Here is a 24,017-nt window from a genome sequence, read left to right on the forward strand (position 1 = left end):
GAATTATATTGAATATACTGTAATAACTCATAATGAAAAAGAATATATATGTAACTGAATAACTTTGCTGTATACCAGAAACAAATACACTGCAAATCAACTATACTTTCATAAAAAAAAAATGTTAATTGCCATTTTCCTCTTTTTAACTTTTGGAGTCTATATAATTTTATTGGTCCACATACTAACCTGAATTGGGAAGCACTGCTCTCTGCTTTCAGTCATAACTTGCCATGTTAATGTGCAAATGTAGATGGACTGATCATTAGTTTGAAAGATAAAATATAACAAGATATAAATTTTATATAAGATCAGGTCCAAGGTCCACTGAAAAACTTTTGATAAGTAGTGTAAGACCTTCCAATCATTTCTCCACTTCCAAATGGAGCTTCTTTAGCAGAATTAGCACAAAGTAACGGCATAAAAAAGGAGGAAGAGCGAGAGGGGAAGAGAAGTCCCATTTATAGCAAAATGGTGGGCTAGGGTTTAGAGAAACCCTCACGGTAAAGAATAAAAAACACTGCATTAAAATTTTTATATAGATACATTTATTAAATAGATAGCTAAGACAAAAGGAAAGTAAAAGAAATCATGAAATTAAAGACAGCGCCTAGGGTCCGCATGGGGTTGTATCAGAGATTGTATCTAGATTGTATCTGAGATTGTATCAGAGACCTTCACAGAAAGCTGGAATTCTCAAAAGCAGATATCCTTAGTGGATGAACCTAAAAAATAAATCCACCACATGGAGGAAGATAGTGGGGGGATATGTACCTACCTAACTACCTCTGACTTCAGGTGAAGGGGGAAAAGTCTCCTCAGGGACTTTCTAACCATAAGTTAGTCTCCAAATGTAGCTGGGGCTAGAATTCACATGACTTCAAATATAGGGTTATTTTAGAGTTAAGACTGTCCAAATCATTAGACAATATAGCTGAAAGTTTAAAGAAAGTGTTTAATTTTGAAACAAGTAAGGGGGGAAATGGAATAAAGGAAATTTCAAATTTTACAAAAACCAGAAAAAGAGGGAACATCCCCAATCATTTTACTAAGCTCACACTAAACCAAAGACATTCAGTATGAAAAATGAAAATTATAGGCCATTCCTTCTTGTACAGATATATGTATGTCCTAAATGGAAGCAAAACCCAGTAGTGTATAAAAAAGGTAATATAATCAATTTGAGTTTATTCTAGGAATGCAATGTTTTTTTAAAAGATCAAATAATATAATTCATCACGGTAACAGAGTAAAGGAGAAAAATCATATGGTCATCTCAATAGATACAGAAAAACATCTGATAAAATTTAACATGCATTCAAGAGTAAACAACAGAACTGAAATGGCAGAAGAAAGTAAACTTGAAGACAGATTATGAGAAAATATAAAATCTGAAGAAAACAGTGTAAAAATATTGAGGAAAAATGAACCAAGATCTGTGGAACAATATCAGGCATTCCAATATACATACCACTGAAGTCCCAGAAGGAAAGGAGAGAAAGAGGGGATAGGAAAAAATAATCTGATGAAATAATGAACGGATATTTCTCAAATTTGGTGACAAGCATCAACTTAAAGATTGAAATAACTTAATCAACTCCAAATAGGAGAAACACATGCTTTGGCTCTTGAGCCAGATCTGAGTTCAAATTCTAGCTCCATCACTTATTAACTGTGAGACCTTGGGCAAATTAAATTACTTAACCTCTTGGAGCCTTAAAACATACATCTGTAAAATGGAACTAAGCAGTTATTTCACAGGGTTTTGTGAGGACTAAATGAGATCATCCACCATATACCATTCATAAATTGTTTGCCCCTCTGTAAGTGCTAAACATTAAGTACTGTTGTTATTACTATTAGTACATAATAAAAATATATATATATATATGTATCATACAATGAAATATTATTTAGCCATAAAAAGGAATAAAGACTGATGCACCCTACAATATGGATGACCCCTGAAAACATCATGTTAAGTAAAAGCAGTCAGTCATAAAAGACCACACATTGTTTGACTCTATTTATATGAAATGTCCAGAATAGGCAAATCTATAGAGAGAAAAATAAGACTGATGATTGCTTAGGGATAGAAGGTTTGAGGAAGGATGGGAAGATTAAAGGGGGGGCTAGCTAAACGGTGTGGTTTTTTCTGAGAAGATAAAACGTTCTCAATTGACTGGTGATGGTTGCACTTTGTGAATTCACTAATTCAAATAAATGCTTAATAATAAATGTTGAGAGTAAAAAGGTCTTATTCACATTAGAAACTCTTCAGCTAAATTCTCATCTTGATGGTCCTTTGAAATATTTCTTAATTTGCAGCTTTTTAAAAAAGCTGAGAAATACAGAAAATAACCTAAGAGACACTCATGAATATGTCATTCAGATTTAAGAAATGTCAATATTTTACTGTTTTCTCCAAATCACTCTTCTTTATCAGAAATAAACATAACAGATACTACTGCTGATGGCCTTTGTATAAATGGTTCTACAAAATGTCCTTCTGACTTAGGATGTTAACTGAGAAGGTTAATTGTCAGACGATGGCAATATGGTAGACAGATAAACAGTGATTAAAATAAAACAACATAAAAAAAAATAATAATAAAATAAAATAAAACAACACGAAATAGCATCATATACCCTAGGCATGTTTACAATGTACCAGTGGACTAGTTAGGAATTATTTTATATTTTGAAAATTATGAAAAATGTCAATTACTTAATGCCTTGGTACCTGTTCCCTTATATCCATGAAAATATAATTTACCTGTGAGAGCAGAGTTTGCATGACTGAGTTAACCAGCTGAGAATTCCTTCGAAGGACATCATAGAACCCCTAAAAGGAATCAGAGGACGAATAAGCTCTCTATCAGAGTCACTAGTGATTTGCACAATCTTAACTTTAAAATAACTTTGTGTTTCTTTACCTATTCTCAGCTCTCTGAAAAAAAGATGGAGGCCATATATGCTAGAGGGAGAAACAATTCAGAAAGTTTAGGTTATTGGCCTACACTAATGTGAGATCTCTGACAATGAGAACTGGATTATAAACTGACCATAATCCTCACAACTGTTAGACATCAAGTCTCGTCTGGCTTTGGGGTACTTTTCCCTTTCCCAGACCTCATTTTTTCCTCTTATCATACATTAGTAGCCTTCCTTTTGGGGGTACTCCCCTAGTCTCCAGTGATTCAAAAGTGCCTCCTGGACCTAAGCACCCTAATGTGAATGACTATGACATTTCTTCCCATCCAAAATTTCCCAGTCTTAGTTTAAAACTGCTCAGATTAAAATCCTGGGGAGGCTTTTCTTTTTGGAACCCGAGAAAGAGGTTATACAGTTCACCAGTGAGAAACAGAAAATGAGAATTGACATCCCCCCCATTTTTTTTTTAAAAACAAAGGATGATCAGCCCTAATAAATATTAGAATATTTTATAAAAGTATAATGGTAATAAAAAGACAACTGTGGTCCTGGCACAAAAATTACAGAAAAATAAAGGCACAGCATACAAACAGAAAGACTCAGTACACATGAAAGAGGCAATATATTATACCTGAAAAAAGAAATGGCTAATCTGGGAGGAGTTGGGTCTTTATATATTAATAGAAAAATTGCAGAAGAATTAAGTAATTAAACAAAAGCATTTAAAAAAATAAAAGAAAATGCTAGTAAATATTCACTGGAAGGATATGGACTCCACACAAAAGAGATAGTAGGTATCTCAAAGGTAAAGATTACAACCAAACTGTAAAATCTAAATTTCTAGCTCTAAAATGATTATCATTAAAAAAAAAAAAAAAAAAAAGCAAATGGCAATCTGGCCTGTACTTACAACAAGTATGACAAAAGGTATTTATGTTAATAATACATAGAGTTTTTACAAATCAAAAGTACTGACTTAAGTCTTTGATGAATAAATGAATACCAATATCCTAACAGATTTAGGACTATGAGACATTACAAAGTAATTTTTTAAATTGGGAGCTAAATAAGGGTTGAGGGTTTCTTCTTTTTAATACAGATGACTGTGGAGAAGAGTTAACTTAGTAGTCTGAGACTGCTATCCTTGGTAAGGTCCGCTTCCAAGGTTAGCCCTTGGCTGGTGGCTGTGAATCTGGCTGATCAACAGTTTCTTATACTGATATGAAACTCCCAAAACAATGAGTGTGTTTACTGTGCCTAAACTGTATAAACAATATAGTTTATGTTCTTAAAGAGGAATCTGGTTTCCTGAGGACTTTCCTCTATGAGCCTCTTGCTTGTGCTATTTTTTGCTTTGTATCCTTAACTATAATCTTAGCCATGAGAACAAATACATGCTGTTTTATGACTCCTAAAGAAATTTTTAAATAGAGGTGGCTTTGGGGACCCCCCCACCAATACAACAATTGTTCCAGCATTGTTTGTTGAAAAGACTATCCTCTTTCCATTGAATTACCTTGGGATCTTTGTCAAAACTCTACTGACCAACTTTATACTTTTCAATTGTGCTGTTCATCTTAGAGGTGGCTTACATTCCATATAACTTGTAGAATCAACTTCTTAATTTCTACCAAAAAAGCCTGGGATTTCACTCAATTTACAGATCTTTCTGATACTTAAAAATATTGACAATATTGATCATTCTATTCTGTGAACATTGCCTATCTTTCCAATTACTTAACTCTTCTTTAATTTCTCTCAGTGATATTTTGAGGTCTTCAGTGTACATATCTTGCATATACTTTGTGGAACCTCTCCTTAAGTATTTTTCATCTACTATAAATACTACTTTCACTTTTGAACTGTTTGTTGCTAGTAAGCAGAACTATAATTGACTATTACATGGTTACTGATCTTGTATTCTACAACCTTACTATATCATTTTTTGTAGACTCTTTGGTATGGTCTATGTACACTATGTGAATCAAGACAGCTTTACTTCATACTTTCAAATCTATGAGCCTTTATTTCTTTTTCTTGCCTTGTTGCATTGGATCAGACCTTCACTTCAATGTAGAACAGAAGTTTTGTGAACAAATATCCTGTTCCTGACCAGAAGAGAAACGCATTAAGTTCTCTCACTATTTAAATTAGATGTAGGATTCATAGACCCCTTTTATTAAATTGAGAAATTTCCCCTCTAATCCTCACTTGCAAAGAGTGTCTGAGATTTTTCATCACAAATGTTAAAACAAAGGTATTCTTAATCATTAAAAAAAAAAATTCAGTGCTTGACAGCATATGCTATAGACTTGAAAAAGTTCTATCTTTAACCTGCCAATGTGGTCATTCACAGTGGTACATTACTGTCAAACATTCAATGTGGTACAACAATATTCATAGTGAAAAACTGGAAGCCACAAAAATGCCCCCAAAATAAAAAAAAGTTAAATAAATTACTGTATACATAAAGAGCACTTTTTAGCATTCAAAATTATGTGGCAAAGAACATTTAATAAAATAGGAAATGCTTACAGCATAATATTAAGAGATAAAAAGCTAGAGAAATCTATGATTCCAATTTTGTGTAAGTATGCATATGAGTGGTAGGACTAGTAATAATAAAAAAATTTTTTTTCTATACTTTCTATATTTTTTACAATAAACCTGAAAAATCCAATGTCAGGTATGGTGCTTGGCAACTATGGTAGCTCAATAAATGCTATTTTAAAAATGCCAAATGAAAGTATAGCTGTGCTCTGAAATGACTTAAACTTAATCTACCTGCTAGATTACCTAATGTTCTCCATCCTATGAAATATGTGTGCTGAAGCACAAAGCATACTAAATGCTAGAAATTGTACTGCAGTCTCCCATGACTGCAGACTTTTGTTCCACTGGCTGAATTATATCCTAATTACAAGTCAGTAGTAATATTTGTTCCATTCATTTTTTGCTAATTGTACTGTCATTATGTAATCTACTCAAGACATTCTGTAAACTGTTGGAAACCAAGAGCAAAATGACAAGCTGTCTGGGGGAATTCCCTAGCAGTTCAGCCGTTAGAACTCTGCTCTTTCATTCCTGAGGGTGTGTGTTTAATCCCTGGTCAGGGAACTAAGATCCCACAAGGCATGCAAGCATGGCCAAAAAAAACCAAAACCCACTAAAAACACAAACAAAAAACCCCAAGAAGTTGTTTTTATGAAAACTAAGTTGAATATTTTGGAAATATTTAATAAAAGTAAATCTGTAAAACTGATTTCTGATGGATTGGGGGAGGGGTAAGACAATTCTAAAAACGGAAAAAACTGAACACATTTAGAAGATTTCTCTACTAAGACTAATCTGGAGTATTTTTCATACTCAAAAGCAAAAGAACTTTTCCTTAAAACAAAAGGCTGGTAAATTAACAGTACATTTAAATATTTCAAATGAAAATATTTAACATGTTTCAACTATTCTTTACGCTTCCTCACCTTCAATGAATTTTTGGCCAAGCATCAATAACTACTAGTCCTCACAGCACTAAATAAGAGCATATCTACTGTACTCTGGTAAGAAAAATTATTAAAATTAAAAGGATCAGTGGAGTTGGGGAGTGGAGTACTACATTCCTTTCACCCTATTGATTTACCTCATAAAGCATGAGTCGAACATCTGCCTGCTGACCTAAGCATCTCTTCAAACTATCCATGATCTCAAGGCAAAAGGTCTCATTGGCAACAGAATTGTAAGGGCTATGGATATCCACGTGGACCTGAAAGGAAGAGAGGTCAGTTCATGTAGATCTTACCTGAGTAAATATTAATAGTTCCATTAAGGAGTAAAATGAGCTGGTATTTTTGGTTAAAGAACCTTACATTTAGCTTTCCCCATATGGCATAACCCAGGGCTGAGGCAGACATTATAATCATTATCAGGCCATGATAAGTATCTTATTCCATTTTGGAATAAGAATTTTCAAGCACTTAAAAAAAATTAACTTTCTCATTCCTTAAGATTTTCCTTGGCAATGTGGTACAATATTCCTAAGTCACCTACTTAGGAAGGCACACAGATTATTTCATGCCACTAGAATTTAGTAGTCATAATAAACTTAATTTTACTTAAAAGGCTAAGGATTGAGCTCTTCTGAGGGTTCCATGAACTCCTGAGAGGTTTAGAGGCAGGTAGTTTTGTTTAGATATGGACATGACAAAGAATAATACTGCCTGTTTGATTTACATAATAATTTCAGCAATTATAGACCAAGAACCCTAATCCTTACTTCAGGCATCTTAGTGAGGTAGTTAATACTGCTGCTGCTGCTGCTGCTAAGTTGCTTCAGTCGTGTCCGACTCTGTGCGACCCCATAGACGGCAGCCCACCAGCTCCCCCGTCCCTGGGATTCTCCAGGCAAGAACACTGGAGTGGGTTGCCATTTCCTTCTGAGGTCAAATCCTAGTTCTACACTTTACTGGCTATATCACTTTGGGCAAATTATTTAACCTCTCTCAGTCTCAGTTTTCTTATATTTAAAATAGGGATATTAACCATTCATAAATGATATCCAGTGTTCCTAATATTTAATCTATGGCATAAGTTATAAACAAAAGTGCTGAGCTGTTGTAACAGCAATAAAGGATTCCTAAAGAAACTGCTATACAGATGTCTCTTATTTACAAATCATATTAGTACTGAATTTAAATGACAATTTTACTGCTGCAAAGCCTAGATTATCATATTATTGTAAAAAGCTTTGTTTTCTTAGATTACAGGTTTTATCAGGTGTGCAAATAAATAAACTATTAAAACTGAGGACAATAACAGTATTTAGCTAGAGGACTGCTGTGAAGGTTAAATGAGAAAATAAATGTAAAGCACTCAGAACAGTGTCTAGCACAGTGTTGTCCATTAGAAACACAATACAAATTACAAATGCAAGCTGTATATATAATATTAAATTTTCTAATAGCCAAATCAAAAGAGTAAAAAGAAATTGGTGAAATTAATTTTAACATTTTACTTAGCCCAACATAGCCAAAATATTATCTTAACACATCATCAAAATAAAAAATTATGAGATATTTTACACTTTTATCTCACACTAAGTCTTCAAAATCCAGTGTGTGTGTTTTATATATACAGCACAACTCAATTTGAACTAGCTACATTTCAATCAACATACAGTTCAAGAGCCAACTTGAAGCTAGAGGCTACCATACAGCAAATTTGCCATCAGTAAGTGATGGCTGATATTATCATCATCAGACCCTCAGTTTCAGGATCATCTGTACAACCAGAACCCGAGCAAAAAAATCTTTACATCAACTACTGCATCAGTGCACACATGATAAGCTGGTGTGAAAAAAAGTCCTTACCTGGCTAACACCAATAGACTGGCTGCACTGAGATGACGACAAGCTGCCTAAAACTTTAAAGTTCTTCAGTAGCAGTAAAAACCCAGCAACTGCAGATTTTCGGGCATCAAGCTGGCTAGCTCAGGAATAGACAGAGAAGTTACCAAACAGTACTGATTTCACAGGAATAAGATTCTGTGTCAGAAAAATCCAGTTAGTTATGTACAGAAAAAGAATGTGTATTAACAATGAAGAACAGAGCAAAATAAACATACTTAAAACAAGGCATAGCTGTTCACATCAATTAGGAAGGACAGGAATTCAGCTGAAGTTTTCATCTACTTAACCTCATGACACCATCTCTACTCTTCTCTATCCTGCTGACAAGCCTTTGTGGGCAGTGAGAACAAGAGTCCTGAGAGGCTGCACAATGAGTTGATAACTCAAACATAAGTACTAAACAGCAAAGGAAATTGTTGATTTTCTGAGTCTAAAGGAGACTTCCCTTCTACATAGAGGAGTGCAGTGCTTGGCATCTTGTAAACCCTCCATCCAGAGAAACCATTCATCTCACTGAGACTACAACATACAATGCTGGCCTATCACACACGCTTTTGGGAAAGGACTAACAAAAACTGTCAGCTCTACAACATGGAGAAACAGCATTTGGCTGCTTACTAGTTGCTCCTCTGAATACCCATGAGTGTACTATAATATGGACAATGTGATAATAATTTGGTATTTTATCCTTAAAGTAGCAAGTTCTTTCCACAGTACTCATCTCATAATCCCTTTAGGAGATGGTACTGTCATCTCGATCGTGCATTAGAAATTTGCATGACTGCTGTACTAGAGGTGACTGCAGAGAGGACTTTAGGTAACATTAGAGAGCGTCACTTCCCAGGATCTCAGGGGATGCTACATACCTGGCAAACATGGCTTTCCGAAGGACAAGTATCAAGGAGTCTCTTATTGACATGCTGACTTTGAGAAGGGGCTGAAAGAGGAAGAATCAGTGTTAAAAGCAGCAATTTGTTTATTAGCCTTAGCACATTTCTATTCAATACTGTCACCATTTGGCTTAAGAAAGCTTGGTTCCATTTTATAAACACGCTGCAATGTTTATTGCACTTAGTAATAAGGAGAGTTAATACTAATGCTAAATTGAAACTAGTTGTGAATACCTTTATATCTACTGTCTTCAATTAATAATTTCCTAAGAGCCTTTCAATTACTTCACTGACTTGAAACAGAATCAAAGGAGAGAGAATAGTACTATGAAGAGGGGATAAACTTGGAAAATAGACCCTAGCTCAGTGCTTCTGCTCTTTTAATAGAAGGTTCTGTCTTAGAATCAAGGGAAATAGGATTTCTTATACATACGTAATTATGAAGAAATACATCAGACTTCCACTGCAACCTTGCTCATGAGCTGCTTAGGAGTCAAAAGACTTACCTGCACTGCCTTCAGCAGTCCTTGTACAGTTTGAACGGGCAGAAAGGACAAATAGTCAAAAGTTTCTATAACTTTAGATGAACAACTTTGAAGAACTAATGGTGAATACTTGATGATATCTGAAAGTAGGTCTGAAAAATGGAAGCTATGATCAGTTGCCTCAAATAACTAAAGAGGTTTTAAATAAAAGGAATATAAATATCGAAAAAGAATAGATAAAAAAGTTTTCTGCTCCTTTCTCAAGTAAGTAATATACATTTCTGCTGATCCTATATACTGTAAGGTCAATGGTAACCAGATACTTTAAAAAAATTTTATGTCTAAAAGAAAGGAAGAAACTCATTATAGTGCCTGAACAACCAGCACACATTGTCTTCATATTTCCAAGCTGAAATAGATCAATAAATATTTATGAATTTTTATTATAAACAAGCATAATTATATGGTCCTACAAGGAATACAAGAAACACAAAACATGGTCTCTCTTCCTTCAAGAATGATAATTTAGATGAAAATCATGAAAAATTTTCTTTTTTTAAAATTTTATTTTTAATTGGAGGATAATTACTTTACAATATTGTGCTGGTTTCTGCCATACATCAACATGAATCAGCCACAGGTATTCTTATGTTCCCTCCCTCTGAAACCTCCTTCCCATCTTCCAAGAAAAAAATATTTTAAAAGAATGAAAGAAGTAACAAAATCATATCAAGTATCTAATAATTCCAAACATTGTTCACTGTCTATGAAACAGTAGAGAATTTAAATAGGAGTGTAAAGAAAGTGATCATTATGGGATAGTATGCTTTAGGTGAGCAAAGAGGAAAAGGAAATTTAAGTTAGATTCTAAAGAATGCACAAAGAAACAGGGAAAGGTCCAAGTAAAAGTACAGGAAGGTAAGTGTAAGACATATTCAAAGGATGGTGGGGAACTCTGTGGAGGTGGGGTGAAGGATTCAGAAAAGTAAATAACGGAAGTTAATGCTGGAAAGTGAGGTTCAATCAAATTGTCAGGGGCTTTTTTGGGTTTTTTTGGCCATGCCATGTGGCATCTAGGATCTTAAGTTTTGAAACCAGGGATGAACCCAGGCTCACATCAGTGAAAGCACCAAGTCCTAACCACCGGACAGCCAGGGTACTCCATCAAGAACTTGAAATAAGAGGATAAAGACCTGGTCATTTATGAAACAAGGTACTGGTGATTTCTGGGTGACGGACAGATGTTTGGGGAATACTGTTCTGGTAGCAATTTGCAGGGTGAATTGCTGCAGAGAGAAAAGAAAGCAGGGAAGCCAGTTAGGAAGCTGCTGCAGTAGCCTAAATGGAAGGTTATAAGGTTGGGAATTAGACAAATTGATGTCTGTGTGTAGCAGAGAGGATATAAAAAAGAAGATAAAAACTATGAGGGAAAGAATGAGAGAACTTAGGTACCATATGTATTCCAGAAGATTAAAAGAAATTCTAGCCTCTGGGACTCAGACATCCATGTTTCAGCTAACAGAAATAGGGACAAAGAAAGAGGAGGTTGTTCAAAGGAAACGGTATTACATTTGAAATAAAAGGAAAAAAAAAAAGCTAAATGGAAACAGCTAGCAGGAATGAAGGCACTCAGGCACTGAACTAAGCAAATAGTCCTGACATAAAGATTTGGGAGCCATGCCCACAAAAGCTCCCCCCCCCACAAAAAAAAACAAAACAAAACTGAAATCATGAGAACAGAGGTGATGATATCTATAAGTAAGAGAATGTATAAAAAGAGGAAGAGACACTTTCCACCACAATGGAGTAACACTAACCAGTTATCTTCACTTTAAACACCTACAACAAAACAAGCCAAATTACATAAAGCAACAATTTTCAAACACTGGATAATAAGCAGTACACAAAATGATCCCTGAGAGAGGGAAATACATGAGGAGAGGCTTATAATTGTCCCATGTTACTGCCTGGAGAGCTTCTAGACAGGAACACAGAGAAAAACTGAGAACCCAGTGGTCTTCCTGAGTTAAAGAGACAGAGCTGAGAGTTCAGGAAAGCCAAGGCAGCTAGCACTAGCAAGGAAAGGGCTGCAGTGAAAGCACCCTGGAGATGGCAGGGAGCTCTCCTTGCATGTGAGCTGAGTGCTCCTCAGTACATGTATGTGAAAAAACAACCTGAGGGAAGCTAAAAGTTACTGGCAAGGAGTACACAAATCCATTCTCTGAGGTCATAAAGGGCAGGAAATAGTTCACATTCACAACACCCACACTGTACACACCTCATAATATACAAGGAACATTGCTTTAATTGCAGCATCAAGTTGGCCCTAGATTAAAAGCTGAATGGTCTTTCATAACACAACATAGAAATAATCATCAAAAGGATTAAATACTTTCCAAGAAACAAGTGAAAGTGAAGTTGCTCAGTTGTGTCTGACTCTTTGTGACCCCATGGACTGCAGCCCACCAGGCTCCTCCATCTATGGAATTTTCTAGGCAAGAGTACTGGAGTGGTTTGCCATTTCCTTCTCCAGGGGATCTTTCCAACTCAGGGATCAAACCCAGGTCTCCCGCATTGCAGGCAGACGCTTTACCATCTGAGCCACCAGGGAACTTAAAGCTCAAGAATATTTGAAGGAAAAAAAAATCCAGCAAATCAACAATGTGAAACTCATCAAGTCTGCCATCCGATCAAAACTTATTAATGATGCAAAAAAGCAGGAAAACACAACTCATGATGAAGACGACATAAATCAACAAAAACATCAGAAACAACACAATGATAGAATTAGTAGACCTAACCTAAATAACACACTTCTAAATAACCCATGCATTAAAGAACAAATCACAAGAGAAATGAAAAAGTATGTGGAATGGAATGAAAATAAAAAACAAAATTTATAGGATGCAGCTGAAGCAATGTTTAGATGGAAATTTACAGTGTAACGCCTGTATTGAAAAAAAAAGAGAAAGACCTCAAATTAATGACACATGCATTTAACCAAAGGTAGCACAGACTAAACCCAAGGTAAGAAGTAGAAAGGACACAAAAAAGCACACAAATCAATAAAAACTAAAAACAGAAAAACAAAAGAGAAACTCAATGAAATGAAAAGCTGGTTCTTAGAAAAAAATTAATAAAATTGATAAACCTCTTGCTGCTGCTGCTAAGTCACTTCAGTCGTGATTGACTCTGTGCAACCCCATAGATGGCAGCCCACCAGGCTCCCCCGTCCCTGGGATTCTCCAGGCAAGAACACTGGAGTGGGTTGCCATTTCCTTCGCCAATGCATGAAAGTGAAAAGTGAAAGTGGCTCAGTTGTGTCCAACTCTTTGTGACCCCATGGACTGCAGCCCACCAGGCTCCTCTGCCCATGGGATTTTCCAGGCAAGAGTACTGGAGTGGGATGCCATTGCCTTCTCCGAAACCTCTTGCTGATAAACACAGTATTCTAATAATACTGTATTTTATGGACTCTGAAATCTAAAATTTTCATGTATCAAGAAATATTCTTCTATTGATTTTTTTCACCCACTTTAAAAAAGCAAAATGAACCCAATGCAAGCAAGAGGAAGGAAATAATAAAAAGCAAAATTTGGTGAAATTGAAAATAAAAGACCAATAGAGAAAATTCAAACTAAAATCTCATTCTTTGAAAGGCTGTAAGCTGACAAGTTTCTAAGCCAGATTGATAAAGAAAAAAAGACAAATCACTGATATCAAGAATGCCTGAGTTTGCAGATGACATGATTTCTATGTAGAAAATCTTGAAGAATTGCTGAAAAGCTACTAGAACTAATAAATGGGTTTAGCATGGCTGCAGGCGATAAGGTCAACATTAAAAAAGCAACTATTTCTACATGACAAGTTAACAATCACAAATTTAAAAATTTTTAAATACTATTTACAACAGTGTCAAAAGAATGAAATAGGGATCAACTGACAAAAGATACAAGATACACACACTAAAAATATAGAACAGTGTTGAAAGAAATTGAAGACCTAAATAAATGGAGAGATATACTGTATTCATGAGTTAGAAGACTCAATATGGTTAAGATGCCAATTCTCTTCCATATTAATTCATAGATTTGAGGCAATCTCCATCAAAACTTGAGCAGACTTTTTATAAAACTTGACAAACTGATTAGTAAATTTACTTGGAAATATCAAGGACCTACAATAGCCAAAATTATTTTGAAAAATAACAAAGTTAAAGGACTTATACTACTGATTCTAAGACTCAATATGAAGCTATAGCAATCAAGACATAACAGAGCTCACTGGAATAGAAGATTCCTAAAATAGATCCACACATTATATAGTTAGTTGATTTCAATAAAGACGCCATAGTAATTCAATGAAGGAAAGATAATCTTTTCAAAAAACTGTGCTGGAACAATTGGATAGCTATAAGCAAAAAAAACAAACTCTGTTATATTACACCATACACAAAATTTAACAAAACTGGATCATACATTTAAGTACAATAGATGAAAACATAAAACTTCTAGTAGAAAATATAGGAGAAACCTTAGGGACCTTGGATTTGGCAAAAAAATTTTTTAAATACATGACACAAAAAGCAGCAACTATACAAAGAAATTGACGAACTGACAAAAATATTTGCTCTTCAAATGACATTGTTACAAAAATTAAAAGTCAAACCACAGACCAGGAGAAAATATTTGCAAAACATGTATCTGACAAAGGATTTTGAAAAATCTCAAAATTATGCTGAAAAAGCTAAACCAAAAGGAAAAAGAAAAAAAAAAGGTACATATTGTAGGATTCCATTTACACAAAATATTTAAAATCTATAGTGACAGAAAGCAGACCAGACTAGATAGGAGGTCAGGGAAGGAAAAGAGAGATGCAAGAACAAATCAGAAAAAGGCACCAGGAAACATTTCTGGGTGATAGATAGGTTCATGGGCTTCCCCAGTGGCTCAGCAGGTGAAGAATCTGCTTGCAATGCAGGAGATAAGGGTTCAATACCCAGGTTGGGAAGATCCCCTAGAGGACGGCATGGCAAACCACTCCAGTATTCTTGCCAGGGAAATCCCATGGACAGAGGAGTCTGGCAGGCTATAGTCCAGGAGGTTGCAAAGAGTTGGACATGACTGAAAACTCAGCGCACACACAGATATGTTCATCTTGACTGTGGTGTACACACACACCAAAAGTCAAACTGTTATACTGTAAATATGTGTACATTACTGTACCTCATTGTATTTCAGTAAAGCTGAATGTAAAGAAAGAAAAGAAGTAGAATGAAATGTCAAGTATAGAACTTTGGAGAACCTTGACATTTAAGGATAGAAGAAAGAAAACCAATCTCTAAGAAGAAAGAAAAACTGATCAAAGGCAGGATAAAAGATGCAAACTATTACAGTTATCAGAGAACTTCAGGAGAGTTATACATAGTGTAGAATGAAAAGGAAATTAAGAAAGTTGGTGATAAAGATGAGTGGATTTAGGCATTAGGAAATATGTATTAAAAAAACAAAAAATTCAGAGGTCACCAAAGAGACCAAAGAGGTCACCAAATGACCACTGGTCACTCTGACCAATGAAGTCAGAATGTCAAGGGTTAAGAGAATGGGAGGTCAATAAGTAGACAGAAGGACAGGACTCACTTGACAATTATTAAAACAAAAAAGAGAGAAAGTTGATGCAAAGTAGAAGTTTCACTCATTAGTTATATGCTCCTTTCCTTCTTGACAACCCTAGACAATATAAATGAATTTATTTTTACTGGCATCATAATCAAAGATCTTGTATTAATCTTGCATTAATCTACTATATCATTAAGGTTTTTTCCCAGGATCCAAAGCATTATGACATTTTAATAAAAATATTACTGACAACTTTTTCCACCCTTTCAAAGTTCAATACCTAAGAAATGATTGATGGGGGAGGATGCTCTGGTAACAACCCTGTTGAGGACCTGCTCCAGAATTTCTTGTCTGATCATCTCATGGATCTAAAAGGAACAGAAGAATCAATAAAATATTCCTTGGTGACCTTCAGCTTACAATTGTATTAATACCTATTAGGCAGAATAAACAAAAGTTTGAATATGGGTAAAACTGGACTGCTTATTTCAAAGACAAACATTATGTGAATCATCTGGAAAGAATCATTCAATTCTCATCCTGTACTCAAATGATTAACCAGGCAAATTTTATTAGCCTTATAGAGAGATCATATGAAAGTACTGCTACATGTAAGTAAGGTCCAGCAGCAAACAGGAATAATTCTACCTAGGTATCTACTATTATGTCAATGTCCATATTTCTGACAGTAAGCACAACTTTCATATTAAAATTTAAAAGCCCATAAAAAACCCTGAAAAATCTAGAAAATCTTCACCAACCCTGTCCTCAGTTTCTAGAAGCAGAGTAGTTGCCTTAAAAAAGACCTGTTTTGAAATTTTACTTGAACTTTAGCTAAATTTCATACCTGAACTTGATTACTTTCAGTAGAGACTGATTTCTTTCAGACTCTGGACTAATAATTTGATTATTAGTAAATTCTATGTTCTACAGATACCGTGACAAAGCCAACAACTGTGTGAACCAAGTAGAACCTTGATTTTAAAAAAAGACTAATTTTAAAACAAAAAATATTAAGTCTCTTATTCTAAGAATGTTTTAAAATCATATTACTGTTAAAGAGTCATGTGTATCTAACACATAACCCTCAAGGACTATTATATGGTATTCACTTTACTTCTGGATCAGAACATCAGATTTACATTTAAATTGACCTCCAAATAACACTGTCAGCAGATACTTTTGGTGTGTAGATACACTGAAGAATGGATGTCAAGATGACTTACAGAAATCACTAGCAAAGCAAATTTGTTTAGCCTCAGATATGATCTTACTTAGATTGAGATAACAATCGTAATATGGTAATGAATTAAAAGAATATGAATTTCCCATTTGGGGTTCTTCAAAAACAATAAACCAATAGGCATGATTCTTCAAGTCTGATGTTCTACAGCGACCTAAAAGATTATTTTTTGTATAAGGGAAAAAAAAAAAATCCAGAAATGATTTACTGCTGGAGGAAGAAGAGGAAATCATAAGGAAGCTAACCTATATTCAAACTTCTAAGAAATGGTCAGAAAGAACAGAAATTAGAATAGATGAAAAACTCAGATAAAGACTGAGAAAGTATTCATCAAACTGCATCTATTAATGTTTCCACTATTATCCCAGTTTCTGTTCTCAGAAACTGCTACATACTCAAATTGCCCAGTCCCCCAAACTCCCAGGTGAATGCCCTATTTGTAATATAATAAAACAAAATGAGGGAATGGTTGCTGAACTCGAGTCTCACCTTGAAAGTTTCCAATAGGATATTAGCTCCCAGCTTACAAGCATGCTGGTTTGGCATTCTAGAAAGACCTGAGCTGGTTTCAGCAGTTTTTCCATCAAGAATCTTCTTTGGCCCATAGGAATCCATTAAAATGAAGCCAAATTCTACCAAGCCCTGAGTAACATGATCCCAACTATGAACACTGCAGGAAAACAAAGTTTAGTTAAGAAGAAAAACTTAATAAAACACCTTACCTCTACATTCTTTGCCATGTTACACATTTCCCAAACCTGACCTGTATAACCAACACTCCACATGAGTCTTTCCTTTTCATGTACCCTTAATCTGGCAAAATTCTGAATTTTTGGAGGAACAGTAATGGGGAATTGGTAGGCAAGCAATCTCTACTGACAGATCACCATGAAAATCCAGAAACTATGGAACATGAAGTAACATATGGAAGAAACTGGAATATTTCAGTGTACAGATCATTAGAGATTGCCATTCAAGATTTCATGACTACATTTTAATTTCTGCTTCTACTATTCCCCTCATGCCAATAACAACACTTATATACATATGCTTACAAGTTTGTCTTCCTCTCTAGATTGAGATTCTCTATGGTGGAGAGCACACTGTAGTCATATTTTTGCTCATAGAGCCTAGCACAAATTCTGGCATATAGAAGGCACTTGGTAAATATTTATAGTAGGAACATTTATATTCATATTTATTTCATATTCATATTTATAGTAGGAATAGGACTGATGAATGAATGGATTTCAAAAGCATGAAATAAAACTACAACCAACCTTTGGAAAGCAAGAGAATCCCTGGTGATTTTATACCACTTAATGTTACCCACTATAGTGGAAATCATGTTTATAATAACCTTTATATCATTACATCTACCTGCTAAACAGCAACAAATTATAATACAGCATTAAAGAATGAAACAGTTGTGAATAGATTCTCATAACATTCTGACAGATTTTAACAACAGTCACACTCTGGGGATCTGGGATCAAGATAATAAAATGAGTACATGCTCCATTTTTCCCAACATGAATACTTACAAATGACAGAAAAGATAGATATAACCGTGTGTGAATGTCTATATGTGGTGCATGCATACAATCCATGATAATGTGGAAAAATAAGAGGTGCTTTGACTGTCTAGAAATTATGAAGAATCCTTAAAAAATGAAAGTAATAGAAGGAAAAAAAGAAATCATAGACAGCATTATGCAGACTGAAAGGGTGCCTCCAAAAGCGGAAGCCAAGGGCAGGTATGCTGGGAACTGGAAGGAACCCTGGGCAACTTTTGTGGTGACTGGCTAGGATACCCCTGAATGAAGTTCAGTACACATCAGCCTTCTCCACCTTTTTCTCCAAGACCTCACTGCATCTGGGGCCTGAGAGGCAGAGCAGCACTCTGAGAGGATGACAACACGCTGGAGGATGAGGGAGACACCATACCTAGAAGATGAGCCCCTGGTACATCCTACTGCTATCCTCGTATCACTGAGGTAGAGTGTGTTAGATAAATACAGCACTCTCAGACAAACTAATGGGGAACGTCAAATACAATAATAAGGAAGTAAGCAATCACCAAATACGAGAAAATAATACGACCAGGAAAGAGAAGCACCAAACTCAACAAAGAGAACCAATCCTATGGGAAAAGATTAATGGAACAAATAGAAGATTTTAAAAGTCTAATGAATATTCTCAGAGAAGAGAGATTATCACAAGAAACAAAAAAATAAACTGTTATGAAAAAACAACCAAGTGGAAATTTTGGAAATAAAAAACATGATGGATAGAGTGAAAACCTCAGCAGATGGCCTAAGAATAAAATGCACAGAACTGAAGAAGTAACTAAAGAGTGAGCTCAGGAATTTTTGTTTTATTTTGGCTGTGCCAAGTGTTAGTTGTGGCATGCAGGATCTAGTTCTCTGATTAGGAATCAAACCCAGGGCTCCTGCATTGGGAGCATGGAGTTTTAGCCACTGGACCATGAGCAAAGTCCCAGAAATTTTTGTAGAACTTGACATAAAAAGACAAAAATACATAAAATATGAAAGAAAAATTGAGACACAGTATACAGAGCAAGATATTCCAAGAGAAAAAGGAGAGAGTACTCAAAAAAAAAAATGAAGAAAACATTTCAAGAGGAAATACATGAATCCTTATAGTGGAAGGGTACACTAAACACCAAGCAGAAATCAGATGGGCCAAAGTATGAAATTCAAAAGACAAATGCAAACAAAGAAACCAGTAAAATAATGAAGTCTAAGTAAGTATTGCTTGTTAGTAATAATGCTGAACAAGAAGGAAGTGGAGAAATTGTGCCCTAAAGTTCTCATTTTGGAGAGAAGAGGCAGTTACAATCCATTTTGCTACAAAATGTCTTATCTGTAATGTGAAAGAGTTCATATGTGATTGGTACAGACGGGAGTAAGTACAACCTAGAGGTTGTATTGGTTCATAGTGATTTTTTTCCTAGTACATTAATGTTTTGCACCTTCAAATTATCTGCAGGTAAGCACAGAAATTGTCAACAGAGCTAAATACAGCAAACCAAAACCACAAAAAAAGCATGACTCAGTAAAGAATATTATAACGGCCGATGTATACATGTATACAATGAAATACAACATTAACCATGAAAATAACAACCAGGATGGTAACCAGTGTTTTTTTTCTATTTTTTCTATTTTTATTTCTATATTTGGTTAAAGATAGATTTGCCTAAAACTGCTAGTCTGTTGTCTAAAACTACTAATTCAATTCCATCCATCAGTCCCAAACTCCAACAGTTAACAGTAAAAAAAACTTTTTTATTTACCTAAAAAGCCAATGAAGACTTAGACCAACAGAGTAGTAATAGTATGAAAGGAGCCGACTTCAGTTTCGTATTCTTGCTAACAAGGTGGCCAAGAAATCAAGCCTTGGGATTTAAGAATCTGTTGATACAGGGGAAGTCTGCTTGATCAATTTTAAGGGATTTAAACCTTGATATGTGAAGTCAACAACTATAGTCAACAGTTTTCTCTGATGGGCCATAAGTATGGTACCACACTGCATTTTCTAGCACTAAATAGCTTAAACCTTATGGTTCATAAACTTACCTATTATTTACCACTTCCAAGATCATGGTTGAAATACAACATTCGTTAGGAAATAGACTCTGAAGATATTTTGAGCCTTGGAGAAGCTGAAGATCCTTAAAGTTTTTTATAACTGAAGACTTTAAAAAGTCAAACACCTAACATGATGAAAGAAATAGGAAAATGAAGCAAAAAATGTATAGCCCATACTAGAGAATCTTAACCCTGTAACTGTTCCTACTTGCTGCCACACACTCATATCCCTACAACTGTTTCACTAGATGAGCATGACGCAAATATTATAACTTTCAGTGAGAACTTAAAGGAGCTGAAGACATGCCTGACTTGAGAGAAAAATGGCTAAAAATCAATATTACCCACACCCAGGGAAACACATATGAGAAAAAAGGGTAAAGGATTTTACATTTTCATTCTCGCAAATAATATTTCTAAGAAATATTCCTTGACCAAGTTGAAACCTATTCTCATTAATTTCAACTTGGTCAAGGAATATTTCTTAGAAAGCTACAACATAATACGACTGCTATGAATACCCAGCTAAACTTGCCATTCTTGCTACCTGGACTGTGTGATGTTCCCACCGCTATTCCCATCTCAGCCCCTGGCTTGCCACATAGTTGGAAACAGAAGTATAAATCACGTATCTGAAGAAGTCTTCAAGCAGCTCCCAGAGAAGAGTGTGGGCCTACATTCTTACAGGGGAATTTGCTGCTGGCAGGATGGGAGTGAAATTGTTTAGGAAAGGATAAACAGGCTCTTATACTCCTTATCAACTACAGAAGGAAACCAAGAGTCACTCATAAATACCTGTTCCTCAAATCTTTGTATTCTTGTTACAGAGAGCAAGAGGGCGATGCTGAAAGGACAAATACTGCTGAAATCTCCTTGCTGTGTTGCCTAGAACAGACAAACCAAAAAGAAGTCATAACTTACATCTGAAAAATACAACATATTCTACTTAAAAACAGGTTCTTAAGTGGATCAGAAACCTAAACCTAAGAGCTAAAACTATAAAACTTTTGGGACTTCCCTGGCAGTCCAGCAGTTAACTCTGTGTTTCCAACTCAGGGAGTGCAGGTTCAATTCCTGGTTGGGGAACTAAGATCCCATATAACACAGTATGACCAAAAAAAAAGCCTATTAAAACTTTTAAAAGGAAACACAGCAGAAAATCTTCAAGAGTTCGGATTAAAGATTTCTCAGATACAATGCCAAAAATATAATTTATGTAAGTAAAAAACTGATAAACTGGGCCTCATTAAAAATCAAAACTCTGGTGCTTCAAAAGAAACACCATTAAGAAACAAGCCACGGACTGAAAAAAATATTTGCTAATTACATACACGATAAAGGACTTGTACCCATAATATACAAAGAAATCTTAAAACTATGTAAGCCATGCAATCAAAAGATGGGGAAAAGATTTGAATAGACATTTCATCAAAGATCGTTGATGTTGCTGTTCAGCTGCTAAGTCATGTCTGACTCTGCAATACCAAAGATATTAGAATGGCCAATAAGCTGTTTTATAGCTATCAGAATAGGTATAAAAAAACAGACAGTAACAAATGTTGGCCAGGATGTGGGAAAAAAAGGAGTCCTCATACAGTGCTGGTGGCTATGTAAAATGTTGTAGCCACTTTGGAGGACAGTTTGGTAGTTTCTTTAAAATATAAACATGAATGTATTATAAAACCCAGAAATTCTACTGGTAGGTATCTATCAAGAGAAATGAAAACATACGTCCCTACACAAAGACATGCATTTGGATGTTCACAGCGGCATTATTCATAATAGCCAAAAAGTAAAAACAACTGCAATGTCCATCAACTGGTGGACATCTAATCAACGGACACACACACACACAGTGGAAGACCATTCAACAACAAAAGAGAATGAAATACTGATAAATGCTACAACATGGATAAAAACCTTGAAAAATTATGCTCAATGAAAGAAGCTATACACAAAAGATGGGAAAAGTAAATCTATAGAAACAGGCATGAAGGATCTTACAAGGTGATAAAAATGTTCCACAACTGAATTATGATGATGGTTGTTGCACAACTGGGTAAACTTATGAAAAATCACTGAACTATACTTTAAAATGAGTGTATTCTACATTACATAAATTGTAACTCAATAAAGTTAAAAAATAGGTTTTTGAGCCCTAAAAGAAATGGTAGACAACAAAAGAAAAAAATAAAAGATGAATAAAAGAGAAAACCAACAAACAAAAATAAAACAGTAAACAAATACAAAGCTTGTTCTTTGAAAAGAACAGTTACTAGAAACCTAAATAAAAAAAGAGTATATAGACACAGAGAAGATAAAGGAGCTTTAAAGGCTATTTTTCACATTTGGTCTTTAAATATCTTCTCCTACAAAAGGGACCTGAGGCTCCTTGGAGAAATCAGATGCAATAAGGAAAGCACAGGTGTGTTTTGGATAGCTTACGCCATGGAAGTGCTCAAAGACTAACGTGGCCATGTCAGAAGGACACATAAGCCAACCTCAGGGATCCAAATGGCCAAATATGGATCATTCTGGGTACTGTTTATGAGTACATGGAATTTTAAAAGGTTCATGGTTGCATAACAATATTCAAAAAAATAGAGGGAGGTGTGGGGCTCTTTTCACAGAAAACCAACTAGGAGGAATGACCAATAAAAACTTCTGATTTTAATTCTACCATTTTGCAACTCCCAGTATAATTACTGATTTAGGACAAGAATCATTAATAGATGGGAAACCAAAATCCACTGTGTGGAAGATTGCTAAGGAAAGGATTTTCACATGTCTCAAATTATGATCCCATGGATCAATTTCTAATTACAAAGGGAAACATATATCTTTGCAAGTGAAGAAAACTGCTGGTCCTTGTCTTAATAAAATGATTTGGCTAAGACTGCCTGATACTATGAGCCTTTTGATGCGATGCAATAGAATTAAAGCCTCTGGGACAAATCTAGCTCACCACCTCTTTTTGTACAGCCCATGAGCTAAGACTGCTTTTCACATTTTTAATTGTTGAGGGGAAAAAAGTCAAAGGAGTAATAGTATTCCATAACACATGAAAATTAAATAAAATTAAAACTCAGTGCCCATATAGTTTCACTGGCCCAGAGCCACACTCATTCATTCATGTGTTGTCTCCAGCTGCCTTCTTGCTACAAGAGTAGTGTAGCGGTGACAGAGGCCATGTCATCTGCAAAGCCTGAAATAGTTTATCTGGTCCTTCAGAGAAAGTTCACTGACTCCAACAAGAGAAAAAACACAACAGCACTTGAGACATATTCTCACCAAAAATGTTTAACTTGAATCTAATCATGGGGAGACAATAAGACAAATCTGACAATGTGAGACACAAGAAAACTGAGCAGGATTCTTAAAAAATTCAATAAAAAGGTATTAATCCTTATTCTTATGAGACACATGTGGACATATTCAGGCACTGAAGTGTCAATATTTCTTCTTTTAAATGGTTCAGAAAAAATATACTTGAGAGAGGTGAGATAAGGTAAATGTAGCAAAATACTTAAGAGTTCAAAACATTTCTAATTTTTATCTTACTACTTCACAAATATTTAAAAATGACTTAGCTTCACCAAACTCCATGATTTACTATGAGAAAGAGACAATTTCCCCAATTCGCAAATAAGGAAACAGGTCAAGAGTGAAGTTCATATAATAATGGAGCTAAGGCTAAATTTTGAGTTTCCTACAGAACAGTCTTCATCTTTAAAAACAAACAGAAAAACACTAGAACACTTAAGGTCTGGTTTTAAAAAGGGACTTGCTTAAAAATGTAGTGGTATCATGTATCTTCCACTTTCAAAGTTA

The 24,017-nt window shown here is 35.1% G+C and overlaps 1 protein-coding gene across 4 annotated transcripts in view; it reads right to left on the bottom strand.

The window, feature by feature from the left end:
- Nucleotides 1–24,017, bottom strand: part of FANCI (FA complementation group I) — a 63,913-nt gene that overhangs the window by 20,487 nt on the left and 19,409 nt on the right. For all 4 annotated transcript variants that reach the window (XM_006058197.3, XM_006058196.3, XM_025271845.2 and 1 more), the window contains 9 exons: nucleotides 20,982–21,071; nucleotides 20,175–20,311; nucleotides 17,062–17,242; nucleotides 15,610–15,697; nucleotides 9,733–9,863; nucleotides 9,203–9,273; nucleotides 8,298–8,412; nucleotides 6,572–6,694; nucleotides 2,777–2,845 (listed from right to left, as the gene is read on the bottom strand). In XM_006058197.3, the coding sequence (XP_006058259.3) occupies nucleotides 2,777–2,845; nucleotides 6,572–6,694; nucleotides 8,298–8,412; nucleotides 9,203–9,273; nucleotides 9,733–9,863; nucleotides 15,610–15,697; nucleotides 17,062–17,242; nucleotides 20,175–20,311; nucleotides 20,982–21,071 (1,005 nt within the window). The remainder of the gene's footprint in view (nucleotides 1–2,776; nucleotides 2,846–6,571; nucleotides 6,695–8,297; nucleotides 8,413–9,202; nucleotides 9,274–9,732; nucleotides 9,864–15,609; nucleotides 15,698–17,061; nucleotides 17,243–20,174; nucleotides 20,312–20,981; nucleotides 21,072–24,017) is intronic.

Source organism: Bubalus bubalis, chromosome 20, assembly GCF_019923935.1.
Source record: "Bubalus bubalis isolate 160015118507 breed Murrah chromosome 20, NDDB_SH_1, whole genome shotgun sequence".
Taxonomy (NCBI): Eukaryota; Metazoa; Chordata; class Mammalia; order Artiodactyla; family Bovidae; genus Bubalus; species Bubalus bubalis.